At 49.4% G+C, this 15,258-nt stretch overlaps 1 protein-coding gene across 1 annotated transcript in view; it reads left to right on the forward strand.

The window, feature by feature from the left end:
* Positions 1–15,258, forward strand: part of tmem266 (transmembrane protein 266) — a 77,059-nt gene that overhangs the window by 32,297 nt on the left and 29,504 nt on the right. The window contains exon 7 of the mRNA XM_078532216.1: positions 10,032–10,147. Within this exon, the coding sequence (XP_078388342.1) occupies positions 10,032–10,147 (116 nt within the window). The remainder of the gene's footprint in view (positions 1–10,031; positions 10,148–15,258) is intronic.

Raw genomic sequence — 15,258 nt, forward strand, 5'->3', positions numbered from 1 at the left:
GTGAAGCATTGACTGTAATGTCGGTGGGTCAGTTGGATTTCATTGTTGATTGACCTTTTTCCCTGTTAACCTTGCGAGGTGGGGGGGGGGAGGGGGGTGGTGGTGGTCTCTGCTACATCACATTAAAAAAAAAAATACCTTGCATTTAGATAGCGCCTTTCACAACCTCGGGCTGTACGTGTATGCCATAAAACAGGTGTTCCTAGACAAAAAAAAAAAGACCCAGGTCTATCTAATTCATCTTTGAATCATCCAGGTAGTCACACGGTCCAGTGATAATGGAGTTATTGACTAATGACAGGGACCAATCTCGATCAGATAATCTACAATGGACCCAAACACGGAGTGTGGAAAATCCCAGCTGTGGGAGTTTTGGGAACCATGAGTCCAAAGGCACCTGTCCCTCCCTCAGCTGCGACGTTTTTATCTTTGTTCTTGGGATGTGGGCATCACTGATAAGGCCGGCATTTATTGCCCATCCCTAATTGCTCCCTGAATGACTTGCTAGGCCATTTCAGAGGGCAGTTAAGTGTCAACCCCACATTGCTGAGGGTCTGGAGTCACATCTAGGCCAGGCCGGGTAAGGATGGCAGATTTCCCTCCCTAAAGTGTACTGGCAAACCAGATGGTTTTTTTACAACAATCTGGTAGTTTCTGATCACTATCAATGCGATCAGCAGTTTAGTCCACATTTACTAGTTCATTGAACTTAAACTGCACTCTTGTCCCCCTAACTAAACACTAACTTCAGCCTCTGAATTACTCGTCCAGTAACATTACCACTGAGTCACAATCACCACATGGCGTGGCTCAAGTTGTTATTTTTCTGAAGAAAATTGATCGAGCATCAGGGGTGATGTCAGGGAACACTGCTTCACAGAGAGGAGTGGAAATCTGGAACTCCAGAACTGCTATTGTGTCTTGGAGCCATGTTTAAAAAATGTCAAAACTGAGATGGTAGATTTTTTTTGCTAAGTTGCAGTACTGAGGGTTACAGAAAGGAGGTGGGTGAATGGAGTTAGGATCAGTCATGATTCAATTGGATGGCAGAGCAGGCATGGGGCGGGGGGGTTGAATGGCCCCCTCCCTTTTCCATGCAATGTCAGGTGAGAACAGGTTCATGTCGAACTGTGACGGTCCCTCTGCGGGAATACATTGGGGCGGATCAGTCAAAACGTCAGTCGCCCCTTTGAAGGGGGGGAGAGGGAGGAGAGGAAGAGAGGGAAGAGAGGGTGCAGGGAGGAGAGGACGGGGAAGGGAGAGGAGAGGAGACGAGAGGAGAGGGGAGGGGAGAGGGGGAGAGGAAGAGAGGGAGGAGAGGGTGCAGCGGGGGGAGGGGAGGAGAGGATGGGGAAGGGAGAGGGGAGGAGTGGGCAGGGAGGGAGGAGGAGGAGAAGGGGAAGAATGTGGGGGTAGAGGGGAAGAGAAGGGGGGAGAGGGTGGGGGAGGAGAAGGGGGGAGAGGGTGGGGTCAAAGGGGGGAGTGAGATAGAGTGTGCGTGGGAGTGGGGGGGAGTGGGGGAGAGGGTGGGGTGGACGGGAGTGGGTGGGAGGGAGTGGATGGTGGTAGGGGGTGGAAGTGAGGAGAGTGGGTGGGGTTGGGGGTGGGGGGGGAAGAGGGTGGGGATCAGGGATTGGGGGGAGAGGGAGGGAGGGGGTGTTGGCGGGGAGGTGGTGGAGGGGTGTGGGTGGTGAGGAGGGAGCGGGGGGGTTGTTGGGTTTTAAGACCAGGAAGGGAGGTACAAAGTGACGGGGGTACCGTCTCAGGGAGGGTTCCCCCAACAATGGGCACAGGGGACGCGAGGTGGGAACCCCCTCCCACTTCCCTTGCTGACAGCAGCCTGCATCGTCGGGCTGCCCTTTCATTGCCCCACCTTCCCCAACTAGACAAAAAAATTACAACGGAGGAGAATTGAGGCCCTCAAGTGGCAGCTAATCATCCACGTTAGGTCCTCAATAGGCCCGAGGGTGGACAGGCTGCCTGACACCTTCCCTGCCTCTCCCCCCACCCACGTGACCCAACTCCCCAAATATGAAGTGTGGGGGGAGGAAGAAAGTGATGCACTGACCAGCCACTTTATTTTATGTGACCCCCCCTCCATCTTCAAATATGCCAAAGGGGGGTGGGGAGGGGGGGAGGTATAAAATTCACCTCATTGTCCTGATTCCCATGTGAGGATTGGTCACTTTGTATTTTAGTGTTGCTGTGCAGCCCCGGAGCTGTCTGTGTCCAAAATGAGTCAACATTTTCGTAAGGAACCTGCAACCAAATTAGCAAATGGAAAAACCCTCTCCTTGGCCTCAGGCAGCAGGCGCAGACCTGGCTGGTTAATACATCTGTCCGGCTGAAATGCTAACGTTAGCCCAATTTCAAGAATATCCTGCGACTGTTGCATTCTGCAAGTTAAGAACGAGCTCCAGGATGAACCAAACATTGAAAGTGCAGTGACAGCAAAGTATGTTGGCCTGAAGTGGGCATCATCCAGTTCCAATTAAGTGGCAGGTTTCCAATGGAAAATCATCCAGTTGTGTGTCTCTGGACTGGATAATCAATTCGACAACAGCACACACACCCACAAATCTTCATTTTACACTCTGTCACAGCCCCTGTGCTAATCGGATTCCTGCACGAAAACATCAACAGTCTACAAGGGGCACTCAATAAATGGTTCGAGGTCGGCGCTATGAACAGTCAGCCGGAGATGCTGCCTCTGGTGGGCGTGTAAGTCCCACAGTGCTGACACCTCACCCAGCAGGCTGCTATTCAAACGTGAGCCTTCACTGTGAGGGATGGCAGGCTGACCAACCACAAAAGGCATCGCCGACAAGCCCCCCTCCTCCGACATACATTTGGCAGCAGCAGTGATGACTACAACAACAACTTAGATTTATCTAGCACCTTTTTTAACGTAACGAACGGTCCCACGGGAGCTTTATAGAACAAAGGATGACGCCGGAACACAGAAGGAGATATTGGGTCAAATGGCCAAAAAGTTTGAGTCAAAGAGGCGTCTTAAAAGAGGAAAGCGATGTAGAGAGGCGGAGAGGCATGGGGAGGGAATTCCAAAGCTCGGGGCCCAGGCAGCTGAAGGCACGGCTACCAACGGTGGATGAAAATCAGGGATTCTCAAGAATTAGAAGAGCGCAGGTATCTCGGAGGCTGAAGGAGGGTACCGAGATAAGGAGGGGCAAGCCCACGGAGGAATTTGCAAACAAGGGTGAGTATTTTAAAATTAAGACGTTGCTTGACCAGGAGCCAATGTAGGTCAGTGAGCACAGGGGCGATAAGGGAAGGGGACTCGCTGCGAGTTATGACGTGGGCAGCAGAGTTTCGGATGACCTGAGGATTACGGAGGGTGGAATGTGAGAAAGCAGCCAGGAGTGTGCTGGAGGTAGCTGAGAGGTTTGCCAGGGCACGAATGAGTGTTTCAGCAGCAGTTGAGCTGAGGTGGGGTGAAGTCAGGTGGTGTTACAGAGGTGGAAGTCGGCGGGCTTACGTACTCGCATAAATATGAGGTTGGGAGCTCAGCTCGGGGTGAACTGTGACACCAAGGGTGCAAGCAGGCTGGTTCAATCTCAGACTGTTGCCAGGCAGAGGGACGGAGTTCATAGCTAGGAAACAGAGTGTGGAGTGCAGACAGAAAATAATAGCTCCAATCTTCTTAATTGGATGAGACAGCAGGAGCCCTGGCTAGGTTTTACCTTTTTAACCCTTCCTCACCCAGTGGAACTGAGACCGACCCAATACTCTGTGCAGCGACTGGCAGCCAGCACAGTTAATTCAGCACAAACCTGGGATCGAACTTTATGATCTGCCTGCTGTCAGTCAGGGCGGAATGAGTAGCACGCCGAGTAAGAAGATTGTGGGTTCAAGTCCCGCTCCAGGCACAAAATCCAGGCTAACACTCTCAGCGCAGTACAGAGGGAGTGCTGCACTGTCGGAGGTGCTGACTTTCAGATAAGGCATTAAACTGAGGTCCCATTTTTGAATGTCAAAGATCCTGTGGCACTCCTTGAACAAGAGCGGATATTCCTGGCCAGTATTTATCCCTCAGTCAACACCACTAAATGGATGATCTAGTCATTATCGCATTGCTGTTTGTGTGGGAGCTTGCTGTGTACAAATTGGTTGCTGTGTTTCCTACAGTGACGACACTACAAAAGTACACTTCATCAGCTCTGAAGCACTTTGGGATGACCTGAGGTTGTGAAAGGTGCTATATAAATGCAAGTCTTTCTTTCATGGCAGCCCTTTTAATTTTTTTAGCTTTCCTGATTGTTGCAAATGCAGGAAGACTGATGGACGAATAAGTTCCTCAGCCAACCTCTTCCCGGACCAAAAATACCCTCCTTTAATTCTTCTGATTGCATTAATGCAGATTATGATGCACTCCAACTGCAGACTGTTTTCCCAAACTGTTCATCAGCGGAACTGATATTTATGAGCACATGCTTGTTAATCAGCATTTGGAGTTGTTCATTAGGAGCAAGTGGAATATCATTAACATTTACTCTGCTGCTTATGAGTCGAGCTTAAGGATTAATCAATTTAGATGACAAATTTAAATTTTTTTTTTTCAAAGTGTGATTTAAAATTGAACAGTCAACCTTTAAGGAGAAGCACTTTGTGCTGAGGGGTACTGTGGGCGCAAATATTTCATAGAGAGCCATCTCTTCACATGCCAGGGATTCATGGATACCTTTTGTTACTGTACACTGGAGCATAGGAACTGGAGTAGGCCATTCAGGTCCTCAAATCTGCCCTAACGTTCAGTTAGATCATGGCTGACCTGTATCTTATCTCCATCTACCCATGTTAGTTCCCCAACCCTTAATACCATTCCCTGACCTATCAACCTTACTGTCAATATACCCCTAGCCGTAAGGGATTTTTGGGGAGGAGAGAGAGTTCCCTATTTGCAAAGCAGTGCTTCCTGACATCACCCCTGAATGGCCTGGCTAAGCCCCCTTGGTCTACACTTCCCACACCAGAGGAAATAGTTTCTCTCTATCTACCCTGATATTTACCCACCCTGATGTCTACTGAACTAGATTTTGTGTTCAAGTCTCTGGACTGGGACTTGAACCCATAACCTACTGATTTAGAAATGAGTGTGTTTACTTTGCTACTCAATGGAAAGCTGCGACCCGAGAATTATCCTCCGGCTGCTGTAGCCGCTGCGTGTCCACGTACCTTTGCTCAGCAGACTGAATAAATCCAAGACAATGTAACAGATGAAGACCCATTGGAAATGCATTGCTGTGAATGACATGTCAGATTGCACTCTGGCTGGAGCTATCCGCGGTGCTGAATTGTGTAGTGAAATGTATCACACAACTGCTGGAACTGACGTTGACAAATGCAGTTGCCAGTCTTGGTAATTGCAAGACACGTATCAAAAAATATTTTAAAAATACCTTCCTGGGAACCTCTCCCTCCAGCCCAGCCCCTCCCCCTTTGGTAAATTACTCCTCCGTCTGTCTGCCCTCAGTGACACATTCTATAAACAGTAGCGCTTCTGCCTGTACAATGCCCATTGTTGCTGTAAGGGCAGTGCAAGTGTTATAAGAGATGAGCACATCTCTGTACATGAAGGAAGGCTCCTTTTGTTTGGGGATGGGAGCAGGGGAGGGAGGCCGGGGAGAAAAGGGACCAAGGCAGGATGAGTGAGCTCTGGTTCCAATATTTCCTTCACTGCTGATTAAAATTAATTAAAAACCATCAGAACAAATAGCTCTCCTTCAGAAATTTAAACAAAAACTTACATTTATATAGTGCCCTTCATTATCTCAGGCTGTCGCAAAGCTCTTTACAACCAACGAGCACTTTTGAAATGTAATCATTGTTGTAATGTAGAAAACACAGCAGCTAATTTGTGCACAGCAAGCTCCCACAAAACAATGTGATAATGACCAGATTATCTGTGAAAGGAAAATACATTTTAACGTATTTACTCGAAGAGCAGACTTTTGTTGTCCGGTTTATATTTTTGAACTTTCCAAAAAGTGTGTTGAAAAGTGGACTAGCTTGTCTGAAATCAGATAGAAAGATCCCCAATATGCTGATGTCGTGCTAGATAGGCAACATTGCCATGGTGAAAATTAAACTAGAATGTTGAAGGGTAAAAGCCAGAGGTCCCATGATATTGAAACTAGTCCTATTTCTTATTATTACCTGTGGGTCTGTTCCCTGGTTGTAGAAGGTCTCGAATGTTCTGATGAATTCCATACTCTCCAGAACCACCAAGCATGCACAAGACCACTAGTGGGGTCAGACAGTCACATCAACCCACTCCCCCCTCAGGCTGTGTCCATCCTAGACCTACAAATGACCCTGCTGGCCAGGCGCATGAGCAGACCCATTAGAGTACACTCACTGCAAGAAGCAGGTGTGAGTGCCAACTTTGTGATGCCATCTAGAACGGGGTGAGGGGGAGATGGTGTTGGAGGATCTAAAGGGAAACAAAGATGGTTCATCCATCAAGATCTGTTTAGATTGGATAGAAATATTAATTACTGGATGAGAGAACCAGCGTTTAACTGTTTAACACGACAACTGAGGACACACAAGTGCCCAATTCAACTCCCAATATCTTGCAAGTTGATCCTGAGAGTTCTTGTATTCTGGCTCCCTCTGGTGGTGTAGCTCATGGATAACATGCCTGCTGCAAATTTCGCAGGGACTCAAAATAGCAGTTAAACTGCAGGTGTTTCCTTTCCGGTTTTATTCCTTCACGCCACATTCGGTGCTGACAACAAGAAACGCGAACAAGGAAAGGGTGCCTGGCCCACTGAAACCCATTCCTCTAGCCTCCTGCCTGCCAGTACACCATCCATCTAGTTCTAAATGTTCCTAATGATTCATCCTCTACTGCCCCACCAAACAGGTCATTCTGAATATTTTGAGGAAAAACATTATTTCCAATATCTGCTCAAATTTTAAGTCTTCTGGCCCCTGTTACAAGGGTGCAAAATGCCTCTATGCACATCATTCTAATATCACCAGGGATAATTTTCTCTTTTTAATTATTAATAAAGAGTGGTGACCGAAAGCTCAGTTAAAGGCATTTCTTAAAATTCAGTCTCTGGGTGTGGGAGCATCGTTGCCAAGACTAGCATTTTTTTTTTGCCCATCCCTAATTGCCCTTGAGAAGATAGGGGGGGGTGAGCAGCCTTCTTGAGCCACTGCAATCTTTTGGTGTAGGTTTACCCAGGGTGTTGTTAGGGTGGGAGTTCCAGGATTCCAGCAATGATGAAGGAATGTTGACAGAGTTCCAAATCAGGATGGTGCGTGACTTGGACAGGAACTTGGGAGGTGGTGGCGTTCCCATTTGCACTTGCTGATCTTGTCCTTCAAGGTGTCAGAGGTCTGAGGTGTGGTACAAGACCCTCTAATCAACACTTTGATGTGATTATATTTTATGGAGAATGGGGAGACTGAGAGTGAAAAGTGCAGGGGACAAGGCAAGGTGAATGAAGGAGTCGAAGTTTGGTGACTCCAGGTTTGAGTTTCAGAAGTCTGAGGAGTGGGAGGCCGAGGGAGGCGGGGTGATCGTCTGATTTGACTTGAAGTAGGAGATGATGCAGGGAGTCAGCCATGGCTCAGTTGCTGGAAGTCTTGCCTCTGAATCCCAATGTTCCGGGTTCAAGTCCCATTCTAGGACTTCAGCATAAAAATCAAGGTTGACATTGGTGTGCAGTAATGAGGGAGCATTGAACTCTCAGAGGTGCTGTCTCTCAAGTGAGATGTTAAACCGAGGTGCTGTCTACCTGCTTGGGTGCCTGTAAAAGGGCCCATGGCACTATTTTGAAGAAGAGGAGGTGACTTATCCCTGGTGTCCACAAGCAATATTTATCCCTCAATCAACATCACAAAAACACAATAATCTGGGAATTATCACATTGCTGTTTGTGGGAGCTTGCTGTGCGCAAATTGGCCACCGCGTTTCCTACATTACAACAGCGACCACATTTCAAAGACACTGTGCCGCCTACCAACCCATGATGGCTGCCGATACCTGTCTGCACGCGCGCACTTGGCCGCGCATTGGGCGGGATCCTGCGTTGTCATTGGCCGGAGACACGGTGCCGACTGGAAGCCGTTCACTCCGTTTCTGAGCCCCGCGGTGGGCAGGCAGACAGGGGCGCGTCCTTCCCACAGTTTCCGGGAATCAGGATGGGGAGGGAGGGGGGGAGGCTTCTGATCCACCCAGTGACGGTCACAATTCTGTCTGCAGCCCCATGGGTTTGGCCCAGCAGGGCAGGCAGATGATGGAATGCAGGCTTCATTACACACCACCCCTTCCACTCCACTGAGATATGCTGCTACAACAAGATGGTTTATTGGGAGAAAAGTGTCTTCCCAAAAGGATGGTGGGGGGGGAAATGGCAAGAAAAATGTTAAGGAATCAAATGGGGTCAAGAAAACTATGGGACCCCTGAAAGATTCTGCTGCCGGCACTGTAATATTTGCAATTCCAGGGCTACTGATCACTCATACATGCTCCATGCTGTGCATTGCCTCCTATAAAGATGGTGGTCATGCATGCATCCTGCTGCACACTGCCCCCTATAAAGATGGCGGCCATGCATGCTCTATGCTGCACACTGCCCCCTATAAAGATGGCAGCCATGCGCATGCACAGCATTGGCACCAAACACACAATCCTTCAAAAGAATACTACATTGGTTGTAAAGTACTTTTGAGATGTCCAGTGGTCATGAAAATGCTATATAAATGCAAGTCTCTTTTTCTTCTCAACCTATTGTTCAGTGAGAATGCAGAGAGGAGGTGAAATATGTTGTATGGTGTATTCAAAACAGAGAGTGAAAAAGGAGGGTTCTAAGAACTAGTAATAGTGTCAACAAAATGGAGAAAGTTTAGAAAGTCTGTGATTATAGAACGTTCGGAGATGAGAGGCATCAACGATTAGCTGGCAAAATATACTCAGATACTCTCCTGAACAGCCCTTGGGTGCAAGTGAGTTTACAGCAGGCACAGAATGAGCTCTCTCCTGATTTGATGTATTGAATTGAGAAATATCCTGTGGAATATTATTCACTGTTTACTTCTCTAACTCAATCTTTCACTCAATCTTAAAGCTGCAGAACTCTGTCCCTCTTCCTCTTCCCCACAATCTTCAATCCATTAGGACCCAAGTTTGGTATTAACTCGTTTTGGGTTTGCACCTCAGTGGTTTCCTACACCATGCGCCTTGACAGAGGTTTGATGGGTGTAGTGGCCGAGTGGTTGTGGCCCTGGACTGACAATCCCAGAGGTTTAGAATTTAAATCCTACCGATCACAGACTGGTGGCAAGTTGGGAAATTGAATTTGCGGCTGGCACCAAAGAAAATGATCGTAAGAGGTGCCAGGTAAATACCCAACTGGTTCCCCTTCAGGGAAGGGGAATCTCCCACAAATACATGGTCTGGTCTATACTCAACTAGACATAGTTGACCCTTGTGGCAACTAGGGTTATGGAAAAATGAGGCCCTATCAGTGTCGCCTGCACCCTAAGATCAACGATAAAATGTTATAGCACAAAAGGAGGCTATTCAGCCCATCGTGCCTGTGCTGGGCCTTTGAAATATCTGTCCAATTAGTCCCACTCCCCCTAGCCCGATAGTTTATTTTCTCTTCAAGTATTTATTCAGTTCACTTCTGAAAGTTACCATTAAATCTGCTTCTGCCAGCCTTTTTAGGCAGCACATTACAAATCACAACTCTGAAGGTAAAAATGTTTTCTAATCTCCCTCCCTGATTCTTTTAATCGCCTTAAATCTGTGTCCTCCAGTTAGGAAACCTGCTGCCACTGGGAAACGGTTTCTCCTTATCTACCCCATCAAAACCCTTCCTAATTCTGAGCACCTTTATTATATCTTCTCTGCTCTCAGGAAAATGATCCCAGTGTGCAACAAGTAGAACAAAAAGAAAAAAGGCAGCTCACCCTTGTGGAGGTCCTGCAATCGGTGTTGCTCCTCAGTCTGCGGACTGGCTCTGATAATAAGCTTGTGGCTCTCACTCTTTCAGCTTACGTCCTGCCAGTCAAGGTGGAGATGGAGATGGTCGTCCAACAGTACGAGAAGGCCAAACAGGTCCGAGAGGAACAGCTTGAGCGACTCACACAGATTTGCCAGGAACAAGCTGTGAGTATGTTTGCAAAATGAACCAGCACTTTATAGAGTATCTTTCACAACCCAGGATATCCCAAAGTGCTTTAGCCAATTATGTACTTGTAGAAGTGGGATTACTATTGCAGTGTAGGAGTCAATTTGTGCACAGAAAGCTCCCACAAACAATGAGATCGTAACCAGTGATGTTGGTTGAGGCATAACCATTGGCCAGGACACCCGGGAGAACTCCACAGCTTTTCTTCGAAATGGTCACATGGTCTTTTATATCCGCCCGAGGGGGCCAATGGGGCCTTGGTTTTAAGTCTCATCTAAAAGGTGCCACCTGCAACAGTGCAGCACTCCCTCTGCGCTGCAGCGGGATGGTCAGTCTGGAGCTGCATCCTGTAATCCCTGAAGTGAGTCTTGACCCTACAATCCTTCTGACTCAGAGGTGAGAGTGCTACCCATTGAGCCGCAGCTGACACCCACATGTACAACACAGGTCAGGGTTTACCAAACTACGGGTCACAGGATGAGATTTTGGGGTCACACAGTCCGATGGCCACTGTAGAGCTCGGACTGATTTCTGAAGGCTGCAAGGCCCCTTTAAATCCTTGTGTTTTATTCTCTTGGCGGGCGTGGCCTAATGGGCCTACTCTCTGAGGCCCAATCACTGCTACAATAAAAGCCTGTGGAAAAAGTAGGAGTTTGTACTGTTATTGTAGTAACACTAACTTTTCATCAACTGCCCCAATGCTCAGCTCCTGTTACCCCAGCGCCCCAGTCAAGAGCTAAGTTCCCGTCCCCCCACAACTCAACAACTGAAGCCTCCCCCCTCTCCCCAGAGGGCTCCACAGCTCTTGCGCCCCCCCGAGAATTTTCACTCGGTGGGCGGAGAGTGTCAATCGAGGTCCGAGGTATTAAAAATGGGGTGACATCAGGTAAAAGTTTGGGAAGCACTGATACAGATTGTAGGAGAGAAGCGACGGCCAAGAGAAGGGAGGTTTGACATTGTGGGAGAGGCTGAGATGGACTCCGGGTTTTGGATTAAATACTGTGATGTCCCAAGGAGGGGGATGAATAATCTCTTTAGGGTGAGGACTTGGAGCTCTTTGCCCTGATTTGGCAGAGTGGGTAGGCAGTAATGTAAAGTGACAGCCTGCTGGTAAGGCAGCCCACCTGATATCCTGTTTGCTATTCAGAGGATGCGGAGAGTATGTGGGTCTCGTGCCTGTTAAATGTGCAACCCTGTCACAACCTGTTCCACCACACAATCCCGATGGAATAGGATTCTTCACTTCACATCATCGGCCGATCTTTTAGTTTCCTGGTAATTGGTCCCAAACTTTGAAATGCAAAATAAAGTTTGCAAAGTCCACGGGCCTCACTGCTGAATGTTACCAACAAAAACTTTCACACAATTAAAGAGTATAAGATCCTCTTCATCTTCAGTTCTCTGCCCATTGACTGGTCTGACCCACAGCACCATGACCCCCACCAGGGGTAGGGCAAGGGGGCAGGTCCCAATCCACCCCAGCCAGAACGGGGATCGAACCCCGTGATGTTGGCACCAATCTGATTCACACCAACCGCCCCGCCCTCACCAATCTGATCCACACCAACCACCCCGCCCTCACCAATCTGATCCACACCAACCACCCCGCCCCCACCAATCTGATCCACACCAACCACCCCCCCCTCACCAATCTGATCCACACCAACCACCCCCCCCTCACCAATCTGATCCACACCAACCACCCCGCCCCCACCAATCTGATCCACACCAACCACCCCCCCCTCACCAATCTGATCCACACCAACCACCCCCCCCTCACCAATCTGATCCACACCAACCACCCCGCCCCCACCAATCTGATCCACACCAACCACCCCACCCTCACCAATCTGATCCACACCAACCACCCCGCCCTCACCAATCTGATCCACACCAACCACCCCGCCCTCACCAATCTGATCCACACCAACCACCCCACCCCCACCAATCTGATCCACACCAACCACCACCCCCTCACCAATCTGATCCACACCAACCACCACCCTCTCACCAATCTGATCCACACCAACCACCCCGCCCTCACCAATCTGATCCACACCAACCACCCCACCCCCACCAATCTGATCCACACCAACCACCCCGCCCCCACCAATCTGATCCACACCAACCACCCCGCCCTCACCAATCTGATCCACACCAACCACCCCGCCCTCACCAATCTGATCCACACCAACCACCCCCCCCTCACCAATCTGATCCACACCAACCACCCCGCCCCCACCAATCTGATCCACACCAACCACCCCGCCCTCACCAATCTGATCCACACCAACCACCACCCCCTCACCAATCTTTTCCACACCAACCACCACCCCCTCACCAATCTGATCCACACCAACCACCCCGCCCCCACCAATCTGATCCACACCAACCACCCCGCCCTCACCAATCTGATCCACACCAACCACCCCACCCTCACCAATCTGATCCACACCAACCATCCCGCCCTCACCAATCTGATCCACACCAACCACCCCGCCCCCACCAATCTGATCCACACCAACCACCCCACCCTCACCAATCTGATCCACACCAACCACCCCGCCCTCACCAATCTGATCCACACCAACCACCCCGCCCTCACCAATCTGATCCACACCAACCACCCCGCCCACACCAATCTGATCCACACCAACCACCCCGCCCCCACCAATCTGATCCACACCAACCACCCCCCCCTCACCAATCTGATCCACACCAACCACCCCACCCCCTCACCAATCTGATCCACACCAACCACCCCCCCCTCACCAATCTGATCCACACCAACCACCCCGCCCTCACCAATCTGATCCACACCAACCACCCCGCCCCCACCAATCTGATCCACACCAACCACCCCCCCCTCACCAATCTGATGCACACCAACCACCCCGCCCTCACCAATCTGATCCACACCAACCACCCCACCCACACCAATCTGATCCACACCAACCACCCCCCCCTCACCAATCTGATCCACACCAACCACCACCCCCTCACCAATCTGATCCACACCAACCACCACCCCCTCACCAATCTGATCCACACCAACCACCCCGCCCTCACCAATCTGATCCACACCAACCACCCCACCCCCACCAATCTGATTCACACCAACCACCCCACCCCCACCAATCTGATTCACACCAACCACCCCACCCCCACCAATCTGATCCACACCAACCACCCCACCCCCACCAATCTGATCCACACCAACCACCCCGCCCCCACCAATCTGATCCACACCAACCACCCCGCCCCCACCAATCTGATCCACACCAACCACCCCGCCCTCACCAATCTGATCCACACCAACCACCCCTCCCCCACCAATCTGATCCACACCAACCACCCCCCCCTCACCAATCTGATGCACACCAACCACCCCGCCCCCACCAATCTGATCCACACCAACCACCCCGCCCCCACCAATCTGATCCACACCAACCACCCCACCCCCACCAATCTGATGCATAGCAGTCATTCCCCCCTCCCCTCCCCCACCCGCCTGCCAAGGAATCCGTTGTGACATTGTACACTTTTCCATGCACGCTGTATCCTGGGACTTTGGATAATGATGGTGGAAGCTCCAATTTCCTTCCCACCACCTGGCTGACCAGGAAATTCTCCCACTCTTACCACCTACCATTGGCGTGTGTTGGAAGGGTTTACAGGCTGATACTGAACCTGTTAATGAACACACCTTCCTCAACCATCAGGTCCTGGAGTGGCACTTGAACATGGAGTTTCTGGCTCAGAGACAGGACCCAATATGCCACAAGACCTGCACTGCAAAAAAAAAATACCAAATGAATAATTTATGATTGTGCACCAGTTAACATTAACTTGATGTAACTGGTGACTTTATGGGGGTACCACATACTCGTATCACACTGGTGAGATCACGTTGCGGGAGCTTGCTGTGCACAAATTGGCTGCCACCTTCCCTACATTACAGTGGTGACTACGCTTCACAAAGCGCCTACAAAGCCCTGACGATGTGAAAGGCGCTTTATAAATGCAGGTTTTCTTTCTGTGGTGATATTGAACAGAATTAAAACAGGGAGCAAGTGGCATCTAGTAACTTGAGAAATGTACTTAACTTAGATTTCTAAGGCTACCCATTCATTATAAGTAAATTGTTAATTGGGAGGTCAGTATTTAAATATTGCTACTTTCCTGGGATGAATAAATAAGGATGGTGTGGAGATAGACTTTAATTGGAATTTTACCACAGTTCTCCAGTCACTCATAAATCCATGAGAAATGTTAAGGTTAAGGATTTTTAATTAAAAATAAATATTAAGACATAAATCTTATCAGCAAAATTGATCAGAACAGGCAGATCCTGGAGAAGGAGAGGGAGCAGAAGGGAAATATTTCAAATATCTGCGTCTCTCTGTCGTTACACTAATATCTTGGACCAGCTCAGACCAGCTCACCTCTGTCCGAGCCCCTTCACCCCTCTCCCTGCTTTTTAATGATAGAGATGGTTAATGAAGCCAAGGGCCTTTAGATCCGAAGAATTTCAATTCACTTGAATTCTAACTGTCTCCCACCCAGCATCCATTCTGAATGCGCCCGTAGTCTCTAAAAGAAAGACTTGCATTTATATAGCACCCCAAAGCGCTTCCCATCCAATTAAAGTACATGTGAAATGGGGTCACCGTCACAGGAAACGTGGCAGCCAATCTGCGCCCAGGAAGTCCTGAGGAACAGCAATGTGATAATGACCAGATAACCTGTTTTAGTGATGTGGGTTAAGGAATATGTATTGGTCCAGGACACTGGGGAGAGAACTCCCACGCTCTTCTTCAGAATAGCGTCATTGGATCTTTCACATCCACTTGAGGGGGCAGGCAGGGCCTTGGTTTAACGTCTCATCATAAGACGGCACCTGCGGCAGTGCTGCACCCACTCGGTACTGCAGTGGCATATCAGCCCAGGTTACTTGCTGAAATCCTGCAGTGAGACTCCATCTCTCCATCAGCCTCATGCTTAAACCTGGTCCATTACAGTCCGTACAGTGGAAGTAAAGAGGAGTTTGGGCCGACGGGCACTCCCTATAATAAAAAGGAAACAGGAA

The sequence above is a fragment of the Cetorhinus maximus genome, chromosome 30, assembly GCF_964194155.1.
Source record: "Cetorhinus maximus chromosome 30, sCetMax3.hap1.1, whole genome shotgun sequence".
Lineage (NCBI taxonomy): Eukaryota > Metazoa > Chordata > Chondrichthyes > Lamniformes > Cetorhinidae > Cetorhinus > Cetorhinus maximus.